The sequence below is a fragment of the Cinclus cinclus genome, chromosome 4 (genome assembly GCF_963662255.1).
Source record: "Cinclus cinclus chromosome 4, bCinCin1.1, whole genome shotgun sequence".
In the NCBI taxonomy this organism is placed as follows: Eukaryota; Metazoa; Chordata; class Aves; order Passeriformes; family Cinclidae; genus Cinclus; species Cinclus cinclus.
Window position 1 is genome coordinate 71,165,531 of NC_085049.1, and position 20,593 is coordinate 71,186,123.

At 40.5% G+C, this 20,593-nt stretch overlaps 1 protein-coding gene across 3 annotated transcripts in view; it reads left to right on the forward strand.

Moving 5' to 3' along the window:
• Positions 1-20,593, forward strand: part of TBXAS1 (thromboxane A synthase 1) — a 246,495-nt gene that overhangs the window by 1,999 nt on the left and 223,903 nt on the right. For 2 of the 3 annotated variants that reach the window (XM_062492481.1, XM_062492484.1), the window contains exon 1: positions 8,797-8,964. In XM_062492481.1, coding sequence (XP_062348465.1) covers positions 8,867-8,964 — 98 coding nt within the window. In that variant the 5' untranslated portion in view covers positions 8,797-8,866. Of the gene's footprint in view, positions 1-8,773; positions 8,965-20,593 lie in introns of those variants that run through there. The other variant, XM_062492480.1, reaches the window with a different exon arrangement.

Consider the following 20,593-nt stretch of genomic DNA (forward strand, 5'->3'; position numbering starts at 1 on the left):
CTGGGGATGCTGCTGAAACCCTGGGACAGGGCAGGTGGCCGAGGAGGAGGATGGTGGTGGTGGCACCAAGCCCTGTGCAGGCAGCAGCAGTTCTGGGGGCCTCTGCTCCATCCCTCCTGGTGCTGAAGGAGGATGGACCTCCCTACTCTACCTTCTCCCACCTGACAGTCAGGCTGCAATATTTAAAACAGGCATGAATTTCCCTGTTTACCCAACATTACCACTCCTCCCAAATGACTGTTGTGTTGGTTTTGTTTTCTTTTCCTCATACACACCAGAAATCATGCAGTGTGATATGGCTAATGGGATTATATTGACCCACCTCTGCAGTTGCTATTAATATCTGAAGAAATCCCCAAATACCTCAGCCACAGTGGTATTACAGTTGCCTGCCCATCTATCTCTTGCCAAACAGAGCAGGTTTTCTTACATTAGCAAGTCCAGTAATTACAAGTCCAAATTTTGCTTCTTGGTAGTGTTAAGGAGATATGGACCAGATTATATACAGAAAATAATATATATGGAATATCTGTTTTTGAATGGATAGCAAGCTGATTTGCAATGTCATTTAAACAGCATCCTAACAGCCAAGTCTTTTTTAAAGAACAAAGAAAGCTGAGGGGATTTGAGTGGGCTCATGTCTTTTTCTTGCTGACCATGAAATATAACCTACCCTTTCTAAAAAAAGTGCATTCAAAATCCAGCCCTGGTGCACAGGCTACTAAATTTCAATTGCTGGGTTTATGTCATCATTGCAGTTGCAGTAACTCTGTAAAACAGATGATGAAAGGTTGCTCTTTCCACTCTGAGCTCTTTCCATCCTCCACCTTTACAGCAAAGGTTACCCTGAGCAGTGTGTGCGTCTGTCTGTTGTTAAGTGTAGAAATACATATTATTCATAATTTGCCAATGTGTATGCTGGAAAAGAAAAGCTGAATTTATAGCTATATTTCCTCTCTGTCAGGGTTTTTAGAGTTGTGTGTTTCAGCATTTCCATTATTGAACCCCTGCTTTTTCTGAGGTTTATAACAGTCTTGAAGAGTGGAGTGGTCTTGAACCATAATAGAAAGTGTGTAATGTTGCATTTACAGTATAGCTGTAACTGCACATTAAGGAGTGTAATCTTCTCAGTGTACTCTCAGTGCTCCAGTAAGGTTCACTGGAGTTGTATATACTGAGAGAAAAACAATATTTTATATTTGGAGTTGGTGCTGTACATACGCAGAGCTGAGTGCATCACATGAGGACAGAGAGAGTCTACCAGCACCAAACTTCCAAAAATTCTTTGCTGCACCCCTAAAATACTCACCTTCATCTGCAGGGGCCCCTCTGAATTACAGCTCCTGGGTATTTCTAGTTAGCCTGAGCTGCCACAGACAGAGCTGGGGCTCTTGAGGAGAAAGTTCCCCATACCCTGAGAAGGATATGTATTTCCTTTTTGTACTAGCCCAGCTACAATATAAGGCTGGGCTCATCTGCCCCTTGGTGGAAGGCATCAGAAGGTAGAAAGGAGTCTGGGCTCTGTAAACTTTAGGCACAGATTCCAACTACAGTACACTTTGAGAGATGAAGTTAAAATGAGTGTCAGCAGGGTTGAAATCTTACTGAGACTAAGTTTTTCTTGCTGTTTCAACTCATAACGTCAGGTTATTTAGTCTTCTACTTAACCTCTTCCCTTGGCTAATAGGTCAGCTTATTGGGTTCATGCCCTTTTGCAAGTGTTGCTAACCTCAAACATTCAGAAATCACAGATTTACTCTCAGATCTACGAGACTGCAGGAAAAACATGCATTTTTTGTCTATTTTTTTTTAATAGTCTAATTAGTATTTTAGCCCTGATCCTTCAAATTTCACAGTTTCTGAGCACTACTTTTTTTCCTTTCTTTGAGCTGGACAGTCCTTACTCCCAGTAAAACCTGTATTTATCACAATCGCACAAATGAACAACCTGCGCTGTAGCAAAAAACTCAATTAAATCAAGAGTTCAGAAAGAGCTTGAGATTTGGAAGTGCTGGTTTTGTGATTGCATAATTTTTTTCCCCTTTTTTTTTCTCTCCCCTCGCCGGTTATGCGTGTCTGTGTTACAACATATCTGCTGAGAATGAGATAGTTGAAGGGATTTCTGATTGGGTGACTTAGTGTACAAGTGGTCAGCAGAAAGGTCTGCAACAAAAAATCCCAATGAATGGAAAAGCACTAAATGCTGAACCAGAGTAAAGCTCCCTGTATGTTGCATGTGCTTCTCTGCCACATGTAAGGGGGCTGTAATTTGCATGTTTGTTATCTGTGCTCACTTTCATATGGGTAAGAAGGCCTTTGGGAATATTTGGCATGATCTACCAAGAACTATTCATCGTGTGATGCATACATTTAGGCAGCAGATACACTCTGTATAGGGGAATGAACGAAAAGAAGGCATTTCAAGGTAATTTATATTGTCCCTGAACTTGCCCTGTAGCGTGAAAGTTCCATGTGTCTTCCTGCCCCAGCTTTGTGTGTTCCAGTCCCTCATGCATTTTGTGTTCTTACTGCCATCTGAGGATATTAATATTCATTGGGGCTGTTCACAGGGCAGTTATTGTAATTTTGAATGCTCGTCATGGGGAACATTTTCAAAGGCAAGAGAGGCAACAGCATCCCCTACCACACCTGCAGGAGTCAGAGCAGCATTACCAAACCCTGCACCTGGTGATCTCCAGGACAGTGTCCTGTGAAGGGATGTTTCTGCATCTTAAGAAGTGGTTCTGTAGATGCCACTAAAGAATTGCTGAAGCACTGGTCCTCAGGGATTCCTTCTACTGCCAGTTTGAGTTTCTTTGCAGTTGGGTTGCATTTCTACATGTGGATGTAAACTAAGAGCTTCTGGGATCCTTGAGGTATGAGAACCATTGCTGTGGCAATAGCAGAAGTCTGACTTGCTTCTCCGTCACCTTTTTTTTTTTCCTTTTTGCAAGTTTACCACCTCTTCTGTGCAGAGACAAGTGGCAGTAGTAAGATGCAGTACCTGTTCTGGTTTTGGCATGTTTGTATCATCTAATACATTGCACATCCATTTGCTCTTTTTGCTGTCTTACTCATCTCAGAGGTACAGTTCTTTCCAAACCCTCTGGTTTTAGGCTGTTAGAAATAAGGCATAAAGAGACAGCTGATACTGCCCACAGTTCCCAGATGGGAAGAATTCTATCACTCTTTTCAGGCTGTAGGCCATAACCCATAGGCACATTCTCCATTTACATTTGTGGAGTTTTTTTCTGGGAGCATGAGATATTTGAAAAAAAAAAAAAAAACAAACCAGTGGTGGACCTCAGATGAGGAATAGTTCTTTACCTTGTTTGAGGTTCAAGGTTTTTGAGACTTTTGGTGCATTTCCCATTTGTCATTTTGAATTTTGACAGGGTACTGATAAATGCATTGTATTAGTCTGTAAGTTTGTTTGATTAAGTTATTGAACAAGGCACTTCTATTAAGTTTTTCACAGTTTTTTTGACCCATGGTCCAGTACCAAAACATAGTTTGGAGATTTCAAGCCTGGAATTTGTTACCTAGAGTAGCTTTTCAATCAGACAAAGAAGGTTAAGTATTTTTCATGGTGTTTAAAAACTGAGTTTCACAAAAAAATTATAAGTTAACAGCTCTTGCCATAATATTTTTATATATCTCTCTGCAACTACAAGACTAGTTCTAGGCAGGGTTTTTTTTGGCTTTTGCTGTGAATGTGGAGCTATTGTTCTGTGAACATAAATCCTTATTTATCTCCAGTCAAGTTTATAGGGCAATAAAATTATAGGATTGCTTGAATCAATCAATGTTTTTAAAGAAAGCTATAGAAATATAAACAAGTTACCAATTATTTAATAAAGTCAATTTGCTTAGAAATGACTGGTGATGGGCAGCAGATGTTTTACTAATTTCTGCTTTCTATGGAATTTCACAGGGGCTACAATATCTTAATGTCACTATTAGCAAAGGTAACTTTATTTTAGAAACTCATTCTGAACTCTCACAGCAAGAAGAAGAAACTTTCATTCCTTTTGACACAAAATCTGTGCTATTTCTAAGAGGAGTTCTTTAAAATAACTAGGATATCTCACAGCTTGTTGCTTTAAGGGGGACTTAGTACAGTGGCACTATGTTTAGTTAGCATAATGAGTTTTTTAGCCTCTAAGATACTGACTGTGTTTGAAGTACCATAACTTTTAGGCAGCTAAGGTTAAATTTATTTGTGAAGTACAAGTTTGCATAATATTTTAGCTTTCCTAGAATTTTAAACTGCATGCCTGTTTTCTGAGAAGCATTTGGGTTAATATAACCAGGTTCTGACTTGGCAAAACAATTTAAGTGTAAAAGCGTGTCTTTCTGCTTCTCAGTCAGAAGTGTCATGAAAGTGGCCTCCTCAGTGTGGTTTTACAGTTACTGTGTTTGCCTTTTGAGATCCACTTTATTGGAGTGACTTTATTCAAGGTGACTCGAGAATCTCCCGTGAGCTCATGGTGTCCTTTTTGTGCTCCTGTCTGTTTTTAATGTAGAGCAGGATCTTTATTAGTAGGCTCTGTTGCCTTGGTGGTCTGTCTGTTGGGTAGTTTGTGATAGTTTATCATGCAGGAGTACAGAATCATCTGATTAAACTGCTTAATCAATCCTTGAACAGGGATAGCAATAATTAAGTCACAGATGGCCATTGTAAATCGCTCTATTCCAATACATTATTATTCCCAGTACTTTGGATATTAAGGTTGTTTTAAATTAAAAAAAAAAAAAAAGAGAGATGTGAGATGTGCCTCTGGAATTTTTTGTTTTTATTTCATTTGTCTACCTTCAAGACATTGAGAATTCATTTTGGCTCTGGAAATGTTTTTGCTTTAAGATAAATAACCATCATATATACTTTTACATTTTTGTTACATGGGCTTTGTTAAAGCTTATACATAAACTAGTCCCTGATTAATCTTTTTTAAGCTGTTCTGTGGTATTTTGTCTGCAGTATTTTGTAGCGAAGCTGTCTGTAGCAGAATTTTGTTGATCTGAAGACTGTGCTATAAATTTCTACAGACACAAACTGCTATAAAATTAAAATGTAACATCTTCCTGGACTTTCTTCATCTATCATAAAGTTGGTGTGGCTCAGCCTTAATTAGATTGTTATAGACCTAAAATATATGAAGTAGACTAGCACAAGAGGAATTGAATTTGGTCATTAGGAGGAGTGTGTGGTTAGTCTAGCTGGTATAGGCAGTAGCCCCTGAAATATGAAAGTACACTTTCATTTGATATGCTTTGAAGACAGGTCAAAATCCTTAACGTGATTTAGGTTTACTGGGAAAGTCTATAATCCAGCTTTTTAATAAACTCTGTATTTCATGTTGGAACAATACTTGTGTATGTCAAGCATTGCTGAGGCTCACAGCCACAGTTGTATTCCTTTGGAAGTTGAAATGCATTGTTTTGGAAGAGCATTTACAGAAAATATTACTGGACTCAGACAGGGCTGTAAGGCACAAAGGCTTCCTGTAAAACCTGGATTGTCTGTGTGCCAAGTTTTTGTTCTTTTTCAGTTGAGGAGCATTCAGCCTCTCAGACTTGGAATGCTATTGTGTGCTTCCCTGTTTAATAGCTACTGCTGGGAGCGTGTGTGCAGGCTGCAGCTCCGGCTGCTCAGCACTGAACTCCTTCTGTCACTTGGGGAGCTCCCAGGCAGCAGTGGGGAATGAAGGAGGAGGTGGGTCTCTTCAGTGTAGGTTTTAGTCAACATCTGTTTGTGATGAGGAAGGAGGTGGTCTGCGGATTCTAATTGCTAGAGAAGAGAAGAGAAGAGAAGAGAAGAGAAGAGAAGAGAAGAGAAGAGAAGAGAAGAGAAGAGAAGAGAAGAGAAGAGAAGAGAAGAGAAGAGAAGAGAAGAGAAGAGAAGAGAAGAGAAGAGGAGAGAAGAGAGAAGAGAGAAGAGAGAAGAGAGAAGAGAGAAGAGCATGGATGGCACTGTATCGAGGGGCTGCAAACCTTGGTAGACGCAATCTTGAGGGAAGCCTTGTGGATGCAAATGCAGGCACTGCTGCTGACTCACAGCAGTCTGACAGGAAAAGGCTCAATTCTGCTCGTATCTGACTTCCTCCAGCCTGCAGTTCGGCAGGACTTTCTATCTGTCTGCCTGGCTCTTTGATTCTGTTCCCATACTGGCCAGCCTGACTCCACAAAAGGAACTCAGAGCTTGGTGAAAAATATCTGTGCTAATAAGTGTCAATTAGGATGATATTTCTCACATAAAAAACTTATAAAGAGAGTTCTCAGGATTGATAAATAGCTTGCTTCCATTGGTCTCTGCATCCTTGGCTCCTTTTCCCCCCACAAGTATCATGTGGATTTATGTGACTCTTCACAGAGCTGAGGTCCCTAACTCCAAGATGATAACTGTAAGTGCCTCTGTGTGTAATGAGAAATGCTCCAGGTAGGTTTTAAAGTCAATGCTTGCCACCCTTCTTAATGGCCAGAGCTGCCAAGTTAAAATCCTTCAGCAAGAAACAGGTGATGAGGCTTAAAAAGTAAAACAAAACAAACCCCGCCATCAAGAGCAGAAAAGGATGAAAAGAAAAGAAAAAAAGGGCTTGATTATGTGTTCTCTTCCAAACTGGACTCTGATGTGAGACCCTATTTTCTTTCTTAAGCATGTGTTTAAAAACTATTCATAGCTCCTGTCTCTCAGTGTGAATGGGAAAGGACTCCAGTACTTCTTAAAAAACAAGTGATGTCTGTACTTGACCTGTATGTGTTGATAGGAGTCATGCAGTTGATGTTAACAGGAGAACAGCTGTCCTCTATGTGCAGAAAAATGTCTTTTATTAAAAAGCCAAATAAATTAAAATGAAATTGGAATATTATTTCTTGTCTTCTACCCTCATGGTGGTTGGTTTAATTTTTAGAAAAGACGTTGATGCATATTGATGCTTGATTTTTTTTTTTTTCTTTTTCTGAAAGTGACACAGGATTGCTTGCTAGTTGGGATTAGTTTGTGCCCTCTGATTAATTCCTTGTGTCACTGGTCTTGAATCTTGTTGCAGTTGTTCTTGGAGAATTTTCCAGCAGCAGCAGGAAACCAGCAGAGCTGTTATTGACCTAGAATAGCAGTGGAGTTGTTAATACCTGAAGCAAGGTTTTCTGTAAGCTACTTCACTATTCTGTGGAGCTGATGAGCTGGTTAACACCTTTTACTTGTTCTGTAAAGATCTGAGGCTGGAAGGGAATTAATGCAGTTGTGAAGCATGGAGAACCAAAATAGCAGTGATTCAGTTAGAGTAGAGTCAAATCTTCTTAAAATTAAACTCCATTGTGTTAGAGACTTTACTTTTTTGATACCTATATTATTAACTTCTCTGATAAAAGCAGGAAATATAATACAGTGATATTGGAGAAGCCTTGCACATTAAATCAAAGCTATTTTCTTGGGGTAGCAAGAGAAGAAACCACTCTTCATCAGGTGTGTTGTGAGAATCAGATTTTACAGAATTTCTGGTTCTCAAGGTTACCATATAATTCACAAACCAAGTTTCTGCATGCATTGGTTTCCTTATCTTTCAAATAGGTTGTTTAGGATGGGTGGGAACTCTGAAGCACATATATGAGAATTTATAGTTTCATAAGTAACAAACAATACTGGACAGTTCAGGGAATTTTGTCATGGGCAGAGGTGTTTACTTGCAAGCTACTGCTTCTGATGTTGTTGTCCTGAAGATTTTTTTGATCATGGAATTTGTTTACTTTGGTATAACAGGTTGGTGGATTTCTGTCACAGAAGTGCTTGAACGTGTGTTCTTTGGTTTACCTTTCTAATTGGGCTGGATCAGATGTTTAAAACAGGCTTGAGGTTTCCAGGCAGGAAAATACGGAAGACACCTGAAAAATTCATATACTGTGAATGAACCATTTCCAGAACTGAAGTCAAAACTTGATTGTTGTGTGCAGGTTGCTCAAGGGGCTGTGGCAGCTGGACTGTGCCACAATGCAGAGATAGTAGATTTTACCATTTTGATGTTAAATCTGATACTAGAAATACAATGTAGGGATAGCTGAAGCATCTCTGGAGAGACTGGTTTGTGATGCCTCCAAGGAGGACAGTGCACTGAGCCAGGAAAATTTGCTGTAACCCTCATGAATTTGAGATGATACAGCCCAAACAGTGCTGTCTGTGTGGACTCACCAGTGTGGCAGATGCTGATTTATGGATCTAGTACTACCCAAAAAAATTGCTCATTAGTTTTTCTTTGTATGCATTCTAGGAGTCACATTAGACCAGTTTTCCTCTAATTCCTCCTTTTTAGTCACGGTAATTTAATGTTTACTTAAGAATGTTCCATTCTTACAAGGTATAACCATCTTGGAAATTAAGTGCTATTGAAGTTTTATATTGCAAAAATGCTCTATGTTAGTTACTTCAGACAATGCCATTGTTTGTATGTCAGGGCACTCCTGAAGTGCCTTTATATTTTTCTTCCATGATCTGTAACAAGGTCAGGCTATCTTCCCCATTTCTTCTCCCCACACAATCTCCAGCTTCCTATACTTGAATTCTAAAAACCTATTCAGCAACACTGATGTCTCAAGCGTTGGGTATGTAAATATTTACTGGCATGACAGTCAACAACAGTGGGAGGGGGGGAAATTGCTACACTCTACCACTCGGGGAACCTTTGAGTTCTGTCTCAGAGAGTGCAGTTGATGAGAAGAGGAAAGGTTTGCAGTTTGTGCTTGACATGTTTTTGCTCTCTCGGTTCCTGTTTCGTTGCAGATGTCATTCATTTAGCTGTGGGAGGCTTTATCAGCCCTTGCGGAGGCTTTCCCCTGCACACAGCACTCAAGGCTGGAGCTATAGTGGAGGAAAATGGAGCCTGTAGATCTTCTGGCACTTGTCTCCCTAGAAATGAACAGTATCACAGTCACCCTGGCTTTGCTGGCAGTCTTCCTGGTCCTGCTCTATTGGTAAGTGATAGTGGTGAGATGGGTTGCACATCAGATACAAACCCTGCTGAAGCACTGCCAGCATCTGTAGAGTCTTTTATCCATGAGGGGAAACTGGAAGGCAATTTCCTAGGAGGGAAATGGAGGGGGAGTTGGTTTGGATGCCGAGAGCGCAATAAATACTCACAAAACTCATGATGCTTTTAGAGAATTCTCTCCTTTCAATATTGTCTTGTAAGTGCTTTACCAACTGTTAACAAAAATTGTCTTCTAAGTTAAGAACTTATTTGTTGGCTTCTTAATAATTTCTTTGGGCAGCAGGAACATTGGTGCAGGTCAGAAAGAAACCAAGTACTTGTTGGACCTCTTCTCTCTACTGTGCTGCACACTTGTTCTTTGGCTTAAGTGTACAGACTCTTTAATTGCTGCTTGAATTTCCTCTCTTGTTCCTTCCACACTGACTAGTGGACACAAATCAGAATAACAGCAGCCCTGATGGTTAGCACAGTAGGCATTGCAGTGAGCTGTACTGGAAAAAAAAAAATATCCCCCTGTCCTGACAATTTATTTCAGAAATTGTATTAGCTGAACTGGGAGTGTTTTTCTGACCTTTTACTTGGATATCTCTTCAGATCCTACCTTCCAATAAGAGAATGTTTTTCTGTTTTTTCCTCTCAATTGTATGAAAGTTCAAGAAAATGTTTCAGGGACTGTTGCAGAAAAATAGTCCAGCAAAAATCCAAAGCTAACCTAGAAGAGAATAGTGATGGCACTATGAGTTTAGCACAGCTGCTGTAGCAATGTAAATGACAGATCGTTTTACATATATTTTGTCATTCTTTAACCCTGTTGAGCTTTGTTCAATTTCCTTCTGTGTCCAGGGAGGGTCTAGAGAGACTAAAAAGAGTCAAAGCCATATTTGACGTGTGTCACTGTATCAAATGGACGGGTGAGCCTGATTTCTTAACAAAATGGGCCCAAATCATCACAAACATCCAAGTCCTGCTTCCTCTCAATTTTTTTGGGAAAAAGAATTGTAGCTCTAGATCATTAAGTAAGACCATGCTGTTTACCTGTAGTCATGTGCATCTCTGGGAGCTTAAGGGCGGGAGAGGGAGGACAAAGGCACATCCACAGGTCAGAAAAGCAGCAGATCAGCTGGTGAGATCTGGCCACCTGTGAATCATTTCAAATAGCATGATACTTCCCCATAGGACATATCCAGATGTGCTGAGATCTCCACAGACCCGGAACTACTCCTTGTAAAGCTTAGGTACTGTCTGGTGTGTGCTTGCCCAGGGCCTGATTTTCTGGCTCAGTTTAGGAAAGGCTGTTCCTCCCCTTGAAGTTAAGACAATAGTGGTTTAGTGCACATTTGGTATTGCCATTAATAAACCTAACTCTAATAGCAGAGTTAAACCAGACTCGTGGTTATGGTCAGTTACTGCTGAATTGAGTCCCTACCATAAAAGTTTCAAAAAGTTCAACTTAGCAGTGAGGTGGGAAACTGTCTAACAGTAGAGACACCTCATTCAGTGTGTCTGCTTTTCTGGCTGAAAGTGAATTCTGTGAAAGCATCAAAAAAAAGGAAGCAGAAGCTTCATGTGGGAAAAGCGTTTTATACTTGTGACTGCCAATGGTTACTACTAACCAATCTTGTTGATCTACAATTCAAGTAAGATTCAAGTTTATTTTTAAGTAGCTTATTAAATACAGGTGCCTATAGATAACTCTTCAAGTGGGAAGCTGGTGATTATTAAACTTGCAATGAAATAAACTATGGACTGTTGGTAGGTTTGCTTGGTGGCTGAGCTGTTCACATCTATTTATGTCAGTAAAGTGCTGTGCCTGAGCCTGTAAGGTAAGTCCTGAAGAACATCTGCAAGTGTGGTAGTTGTTCAAACTTGTCAACTTTCTAATTTGAGTCTTATTTTGTTAAAGTTTTTTATACTGCCTGCGTGTTCAAACAAATCAGTAAAACTCAATGCATGCTCACATCTTCCTTTATTCATGACTGAAGCCTTGGGTTCCAGGAATTATTTAAACAGTGTGTAAAATGGTTGCTAATAGAAATGCAGGTCTCTAATTCTAGAGAATGTTTTTATTACAATCATGTTGCATACCTGATTATCTGGCTCTTTTAGGAGTTAGGAAACATGAGTGTTGTGTATGGCAAGAGTAATAATAAAGTAATAACTCTTAAGGTTCCTTTGAGATTTTCTTTATAAGCCTTATCCTAGTTTTTTAATAACTACTGATTTTTTTTTTCAGCTTTTTCTTCCAGGATTGTGTCTTTTCAGAAGGGCAGACCTGGGGAAAGAGAGGAATGAATATTTGCTGTTGTAAATTTTGTTATGGTAGTAGAGTATGATTGATTGGAAACATGTTGTGTCAACTGCTGTGTGAGTACAAAGAACAGGCAGTTTGTCCACCTTGTTGGCTGTAAAAGGCTTAGTAAGGCTCAACAGAAGGCAGTTACAGGTAGAGGAGAGAGTCAAAAGAACTAATGCACACTAGAATAGGAATGTGGTGATGGCAACATTCATGTTATTGAGCTCTTTCCTTAGCACAATTTTGTGGATGGGGGTAATCAGTGGTTTAAACTACAGCCTTGAGATGCTGTCCATTGGCTCAGCCTCAGTCCCTGTTAGTGTGTGTATTGTAAGGCCAGCTGGGATTTGTCACAGTTCAGCTGGCAGGTGGTATCTCGCTAACCTGCGATAAGACCAATCTCTTCCCATTTTTGGGTATGGTGAGGTCATATGAAAGAGGGAGAGAAGAAATGATTGATTGGGAAAGGGAGGAGAGGCTGTAGCTGTGTAAAAATAAACTTATAGGGAAGATGCAAGTCTTAGGAAGAAGCTTGGATGATTTGATAATTTTTAGGCTGTTACTCAAGGTACAGTGAAGATCATCAATAACTCTGTATAACAAATCATGTAACAGCACATCTCTGATTTCTCGTGCATTGCCATCAGTGTAGTATGAAGGTGATGCTTGTAGTGTAATGTGCCAATTTTAACTCAGTGGAAGCAACTATAACCTCTCAGTGTTTGTCTTCTTCATGACCTTAAGTCAGCTCTAAGGAGAGGCTTTGTAAGGTAGTTGATTTAATATTGGGAGTAGAAAGAACTATGAAGGCTTTTGGGTACATAGTTTATTTGGATTTGAATGGGAAGGGGTTTTTTTTGATAATCTGTTAAATTAAGAGGCTGCTCAAGCCTCTTCTCTGTCCCTCATTCCTGAAGGATTTAGTCATCTGCTACCCTCCCCATTCTTGCTAATTGTTCTCTGTGGGTAAAAGTTCTTGCAGACTTCTTGTAATGAATTCTTGGATGTCTGTTGCTACATCATTATTATTGTGATAGACAGGTTACTGCTTTATTGACCACAAAAAGGTATAATATGGCTAACTACCAAAGTTCAGTAATACCAGTGGCAAAATACTTAGCGCTCTTAAAAAATGTCTTGTCTGTGTCCTCCCCTGTGATTTCTTCCACCCAAACTGACTATCAGAGCAGTTTCTTTTAAGAGCACTTTCTTTCTCAATTGCAAGCACTGCTGTCTCTATTTGCCTAATCTCTGTGAATATCAGGGGTTTTTTTTTAGGCATGAAATAAAACCAAACTCTTAAGGGAAGAATGAGGTTAACATTTACAAATCCAAGTGATATTCTCTATTGAAACATACAGTAGTATAGCTATGCAACATATTGTTCATTTTCATTTCAAACATATGCTGAGTTGGATATCCCATGCTTGGCTGTAACTGCAAACATTGCTTTGTGTCTTTCTTTTTGCTGTCTGGGTAGATGTTTGATAAAATGAAAGCAGGAGTTTATCTTGCTTTAAAGTTTAATGTACCATAAGCTGAGCATTATGAAGAAGCTGTCACAGCATTCAGATACCTGTGTTCAAACTGGATTATCAACATTTTGTCTAAACAAACCTCATTTTTTTTAGAAACATATAGGTTGGATGGGAGTGTTTGTTTATGTTTGTAAGCTCCATGTCTAATTGTATGCTTTCAAACATAGCAAAACATAAACTAATGGTGTTCCTGTCTGTTTCTGAATAGCTAAGTAATTCAGAAATATGTCATTTTTACATTGAAGTAATATTAATGATTACTTATGCTAGAGACAAGTATAGAGAGTCTAAGAGATTGGGGTCTCCCTAGATCAAGGTACTACCCACCCAGTGCAGAACAAGTCAGTCCTGACCAAAGAATTTGATGTCTCTGATAAAAAAAGAATGAAAACTAAACTTAATATTTTTCCTCCTCTGACCTTAAGTCATTTGCATACAGTTGGATGGGGAACATGTGTTAGAATTCATCAGCTGGTGTCATACCTATACTAAACCACATCAGAAGTGGATCTCAGGACAAGACAGTGTTTCCATACAGACGACTTAAATACCATTGTTTGTTTGGCATTACTTTGCATCTGTGGTTTTGGAAAGGGCTCTAAATGCGAAGTTTAGAGGTAATCTTTCCCCAGCAAAAACTTCATTCTGTTTTTGCAGAACCTTGTTGTTTGGGGTTAAGTTAGCTAAAACTTTTTTTTTTCCCTAAAGTAAATGCCACCTAGATCTTGGACCAGTTTTTGCCCCTCAAAAGATCACTATTTACAGAAGATATTTGACATCTAGAGCTCTAGGTCTATGGTCTGAGTGCAGGCATAAGGGAAGTAGATTATTTTCCCTAACACATCCAGATAATATTTCTGGACACATTCAGGGACAGGCAGTACAAAACTTTAATCCTTTCTGGGTAGGCAGGCTCTAATTTTCCACCTGTCACTGCTGCCACCAAAGGCACAGGGCTGCTAGGACCACTATGGCTGGAAACAGGCCTGGGTGTGGAGCATCAACAAACACTCAGAAGGATGTACAGCTCTGCTCTTATATAATGCTCTTATTATTATCAACATTTTTGAGGTGAGAGGTTCAGAGAGACATCCTAATCTCAGGTGTCAAAGCCTGCTCATTTCCCTTTCTTGCACAAGGCACAGCTCTGTAGACAGAGTGCTCAGGGGCTGGTGCTCCTGTACTGCTGCTGGACTCTGGCTGCTGCACTTGTCTTTGTCTCCTACATCCTTCTGACCAGAAAAGTCTGACTCTGAGCTGGGATCTCAGGTTATGGTCCCTAATGAGGCTTCCCCTATTACAAGCTTCTCAATTTGCAGTGAACCCAGCATGAGGTTTACAGGGTCAGAAGGCTGGGAAGTTTTGGGGATTTTAATATTATATTAACACCAGCTGGTGGTTGTTTTAATTTTTTTTCCCCCTGAAATGGCCATTATCAGTGGAAATCATTCTGCTTCCCTCCCCTCCATTTGAATGTCCCATTAGAAAATCTAGAAGGATCTGATTCAACAGGAAACATCAGTAAACTGCTGTTGATGAAAGAAGAAAACCTAAACGATACTGAATTGTGTTTGTCATGCAGTTTCATATCAAGCAAATCCGGAATTCCCACTGATGTGTCAAACATAATTTGATCCCACAGCTTTGCAATATATGGCCTTGTCTTTGAGTTAAATCAAGCATCTCTAGGTGATCTTGAGAAGGAGCAGAATAAATTCCTGAATTTGTAATATAATTTGGAAAACTGCCATACCACATATAACTAAATACTTTATTTCTCTGAAAAAAAATAGATTAATTTAGATTTGATAATCCAGAATGACGTTCACTCAGTGCCCTGATTATGCTGCTCTTAAGTAAAACAAAGTTATCTTACTTTTGGGGGAAGAAGCAGAGCAGGTTTCTCTTGTTGCTATTGCAGCTTCAGATCCCTAGGTTCTCTGGGATATCCTCAGATATCCCAGTTATAACACGTTGATTATCCAGCCAAGTCTTGGGCCTTTCATGCTGTGCAGCTTTGGTTTTGCTTTGTTGCACTGCACCACAAAACTCAGAAACTGCCACTGCTCAAGTTTTGTTTTGTTTTCAATTTAGAGATTATATGTCCAGCAGTGTTTATTTGAAGGCCCTCAAGTGGTTGCTGAGTTTTTTGCTTTTGTGAAGGTGCACTTTACCCTAAAAACTCCATGTAAAAAACTCAATCTCCAGCCTATTAATTCCTTGTGGTTTTTGTTTTTCCCTAAACTTTTTCATGCCTTTCCCTATTAAATCCCACATTAAAACATAGTTTGATTTTAGTGAGTGGAGATTGGAGCCTTAATAGTATGCAAAGGCAGACCTACAGGGATAGGATGGCTTCCTTTCACAAAACAAGTCTATTTACCTGTGTTCTGCCATGGTCTCCAGATCCATGTCCAATGGAGTGAGCTGCAAAACTGGATAATGCACACGAATGGCTCAAGAGCAAACAGGAGCTGGACTCAGCCCCTGAGCTACCCCACTTTTATTTCCACCTGCTGTGGGGCTTGGAATGGCCAGGGTCTGGTCTCAGCTGTGTTGCACAGGCAGGAGAGACCAGCAAGGGAGGGAAGTACTCAGACTTCTCCGTAGGCAACTTCTGCCTGGGAGCCTGCTCTGGAGCTTCACTGAGCTCTTCTGGACCAGCAGTTTGGTTTTAACTTTATATCTGGTCTTTGCCTTCAGGCACATTTCTTTGTTTAACTTGGGGATATTTGGGTCCCTCTCAAATTGGGTACTCCAGATTATCTTCTAGGAGATCCTGCCTCCATCTACTGATAGTATGGGGAACATGAGGAACTGAAAACCGTGCTGGTGGTGCTTTAAATGGAACTGAAATTAGATGTGGGAGAAGGCAATGTAAGCAACTTCCTCAGAGAAGGCTCTGCAAGAAGTGCAGCACTCCATCCATTGCACTGGGGCTGTCTCTTGCTGTGTCTGTGCATTTAATTGCCAGGCTCAGAGGGGCCTCTCAGGTCTGCTGCAAAGTCTTCAAGCACTGCCATGAGCTCAGCTCTTCCCTGAACCCCAGGGGTGCATGCTGCAGTTCCTGTGACTGCCCTGCACTGGGGGGACTTGCTTCTCCTGTGCTCCAAGGTGTGTGGATTTTTTATCACTCCACTTTCAGACAGCGCACAAAGTGTCGTGCCAGTCTGCCTGTGTTCCCTCTTGAGTGCAAAGTTAAAACTGTTTGGACAGGTTCGAACTCCACAGAGTGCTGAAGTATAGCTCTGTGTTCTCTTTTTTTTTCTTGTCCCCATTGCATCCATCATTTAAAAAAATTGCCCATATTCTTCTTCACTCCTTTTTGTCTTTGCATTAGATTTCATCCATACCAATATTTGTTTTGTCCTCACTGCTGTCTCACAGGTAATTTATGCCTTTGATTCCCATGCCTTGCTCTTCTGTAGGGGAATTTTATATAGTATTTAATGGAGCTGTCTAAAAATGTTTTAAAATATGGACATATTATTGAGCGATTGTTTTTTATCAGTTCTTCTTGACACACCCAAAATCTTTAGATGGATTTTTCTCTCTCTTGTCTCTCTAGTTCTGTTTTTGTTTTTTTTCCCTATTGAAAACAAAGTTTACTGTTCCATAAGCTCGGTATGTGCTAACTGCTGTGAAACAGCTGAAAGAGCTCAAAATATTTTCTGGTTTGGGTTTGGATATGCATTTATTTCATTTTCCCAGGAATAGCAGAGGAGCTTGAGAAAATTATGTTCCATGTCTGCCTCTTCCTTACCTTGATTTATATGCCATGGTGTACACTGGTGACTATTTCTTTTAAGCTTTACTTATTTGACATGTTATCTATGAGTGGAGTGATGTGCAGGTCAATAGGAATAAAAGAGTTTTAATGAAAAGATCATCTAGCATGTGGGAGATTCTCCATATCTCCATATCCAGTCCTTTTGTTTGTTTTTTTTTCCTGGCTAGGAGCTGCTTTCATGGTTCTGCAGAACCTGTGAAGTTGTTGGGGGGAGCAAGGAGGCAACAAACAAGAAAAAGGTCAAAATTTGTGGGTTGTTACAGATTGAGGTCAAATATGTTTGGGCAAATTGAGTCTGGAAGAAAGGAGCTGATCTGAGATGTATGTTGGGAGTAGGAAATGTGACAGTGGCTGTGTGCTTGCTTGTATGGACAAAGTAAAGTCTACTTCCCTGAAAAGAATAGATCCTTTCAGCCACTAAAAACCTTGTGATGCTCTTTATGAGTTGAGGGGCATGGGAGGGATGAAAAGGCAGCGGATTTTAGAGGAGATGAGTAATTGGTAATTGTATGATCACAAGCTCCTGCTGAATGAATGCCCTTGGATGAGAACTCTTGGCAGAGTTCTGGACCTGTAACCCTCATATTGTTTTAACTTACTCGGTGGCAATAAATCTGATGTAATCTGTGCATGCATGTTTGTGGTTTCTCATCCAAAAAGCTCCAAAGAGCTTTTATGTAAACACCCTCTCAGTAGAGCTATAACAATTGAAGAGGTCGTCGAGGCATGTGGTTTGAAATGTGGGAAAGACATGAAATAAAGCCATCCTGGGAGAGGAAGGAGCAGCTAAAGGATCTTCAGTGGGTTGCATGCTAGCATGACAGAGAGTGATGGTGGTCAAAACTGCAAGGGCCTTCTTCCATCTTTAAAATAATCAATATGATCTGTTTGTTCTCCAAAGACTTTAACAAATCTCGGTTTTAAGATTTTCTGAAATACTCATCATGGCTGGAGATGAAGCAATCTCTCCAAACAGGGCTCTCAGTATAAGCTTTGCAGCAGCAAAACTAGATTTCACTGAGTGTAACACTATTGTGCTGGATTGACTAATATCTCTAAATGCTGTGATGAACTGTACTCAGTATGGAACCATGAGTTGACCAATAGTTGCCCAGATTCAGATCAGAGCTCTGGCCAACAGCTTCAGGAAGAGCAAAAACCTCTTGGTGGTTCCAGAAGGGCTTGAGACCCCCTGTTGTAGCTCATGAAACAGGGTTGTTCTGGAGTAATATTCAGCAGCCTTCACTTCTATGTATCTGGCTTGCTCTCTCTCATCTCCTCTTCAGAGCTAGGAATAGGTAGTACAAAGATAAAGAATCCTCAGTTTTATGAGAACTATTCCCAGATATGGCAACAAACCTTGAGCTTTTCCTATTTCAGAAGAATGGTATTTTAAAATTTGTTTGTCTATTAGAAAGTTTTAGACCTCAGGTAACTTCTCACAATTTGTGTAGTTGTGTCTCTCAGTAGTCGTGTCTTTGGTAGTTGTGTTTTAAAATTTTAAAAAGTTTAAAATTTTAGCAGTAGTTAAGTATTCAAACGTTTCACAATATATTTTCTTTCTTGACATGTAACTTTTGTTCAATAGAAATGGAAGTGCTCTCAATTTGAGTGGAAAAGAAGCCATCTGGTGTTCTCCTAGGACACAGAGATGTTATTGCCTTAAAGAGACCATCAGATCTTGGGTGTCAGGCACAGAGGAGTGAGGAGCCTCCCCAAGCAAGGCTGCAGAGTGATCTTGGAATTTTAATGGTGGGCACAAGATGGTGGAAGGACTGTAGGAGCCTGTGCCTTCTCAGGCCATGAATCTCATAAAGACTGGCGTATTTACAGTGTAAGTATGCTCATCCTGCCACAACTCAGTCTGGGATCTTAGAACTGGGATTTGGGTAGTTTATCCCTAACCTGCCTCCTCAGCTTTAGGAGATTCTAACCATTAACAAGCATGGTAAGAAGGCCTTTACTTCCATGGTTGCTTGGTGACTTAGTTCATCTTTCAGGCTTTAACTGTATCACTGGTAGACATTTTCTGTTTATTTTTTTACACTGATAGGGATTCTGTGTGGTAAAGCCTTTTCCTCCCTCCTTCTCCCCCTTTTTATTTGTGTTCCTGAGTGAGAGCATAGCCAAGCAGTGAGCTCAGTGCCATGGAAGCATTTTATATTTTGAGCAGAGATAAAAATCTCATTCGTTCTATAAACAAAACAAATCAACAGATGATGCCCAGGAGAACCATTTTTCTATAGCCATTTTCCTCCAGCTGCTTTCTATTCCGTGCAGCTTGCAATGCACCATATGAAATACGTGTGCCTTTCTGTGTGTGCAAAGCACAGGTTTCCTCCAGACAGTGGCAGCTTCATCATAAAAAATAAACAAAAAACACCAAAACCTGCACTTTTTTTCTTTTACTACGCTGTAATAATAAAATAACTAATGAAGTTAAGATGCTTGGTTGTTTAATAGTGTGCAATTTAACAGTGCTGGAGGATATGCTGGAGGAACTCTGTAGTCACAGCCACTGCATCTTCCCTCTGAATGGGTTTGGACTATTGTCTGTGGGAGGATGAGGGACAGAAATAATCTAAGGCTGAATATATGTGAGGGAAATTTTGAGGGAAATACTCAGAAATAATGTGAGGCTGAATGCCTCACAAACATGGCAGAGATAAGAGTGCAACAAAAAAAAAAAAATTCAGAGTTTGCTGCTCTGTGTGGGCTAGCATGTGTCCCTGTGTCAGTGAGGAGATCCTCTCCAGTGCTGCAGCAGCTTTGTGGCTGGGCACAAGCCTGTTGCAGGCAGGAGACTGGCAGAAGGCAATAGGAATTGGCCCCTTCAGCCTGTTGAAGCCCTTGGCTGATGGCACCTCTTGCTTTCCCGCTTTAGTTTGGCCATGGTGAACAGCTCAAAGGCTGAGGTGGATGGCCAAAAGTTGCAGGGGGGTGGACTTGAGACCCCAAGGCACCATGGAAGGAGATGGTGCAAGGGAAAGAGAAGAGGGTTGTCTGGATGAGGAGCTGGTAGGTAAAGTACATGGCAAAATCTCAAGAAGCTTGGGAGTAGCTGCAGGTCAGCCCTTGGCAGAGGTGCAGCTGCAGGCATATCTTATCTCAGCAGAATCCTTCTGCTCACCTCCCCCTCCTGAGACGTTCTCCTGTACAGGAGGAGGTGGCCAAGCCAGATGTTCCTAAGCTGGAGCCCGGGGGAGTAGTATCTATCCTTGCAGGGGCGGAGAAAGGTGATAAAAATTTGAACATTGCTAGGTTAATGGGCTGTCATTTTGCCATAAAGAGCAGCCTCTGAGAAGTGAAGGAACTTGGAACTAGTGGGGTGACAGGAGGGCAGTAAAATTTGGCAATATTACTTTTAGTCATTTTGATAAAGCACACTTTAGAACTGAAGGAAAATATTGTGGTTTCACATCCAAGAAGCTCCTGAGAGCTTTCATGTAAACACCTTGCAAGTATCCATGTATGTATACATTTACCCTTACATATAAACACATAGTAAGTGACTCAGAACAAACAGCTTCTAAATAAGCAGCCAAACGTAACTGATCTGATCATTGGATGGATCATGTTCAGTGCCCAAAGCAGCCCCCTTATCCCATCTCTAGCCAAATGACTCCTGGCAGCTAAGGAAATAACCTATGGTAAAACCAATAGAATTTTTATAACAGAGACATTAGCTATTGACCCTGAGCGTATTTTATGACGCTGCCTTGGTTTTGCCTTGTATATCTTCATTCTGGTGTTGATGTGTTGTTCTGTGGTTTTGAAAAACTGCAGTCTCTCCCCAGCACTCCAGGATCTGTCACTGCAGCACTGGGCTGTGCATTCACGCTCATCAGCACCGGATCATTCTCCAAGGCACAGCTCATCTGGACAGGGCTGGGCACATGAGACAATTCCGATTTATTTAACTGGAGTGCAAAACAAGTAATTGGTACCAGTTCTGCTATGCTACTGGGAGAACAAAGGCTGTACCTGATTT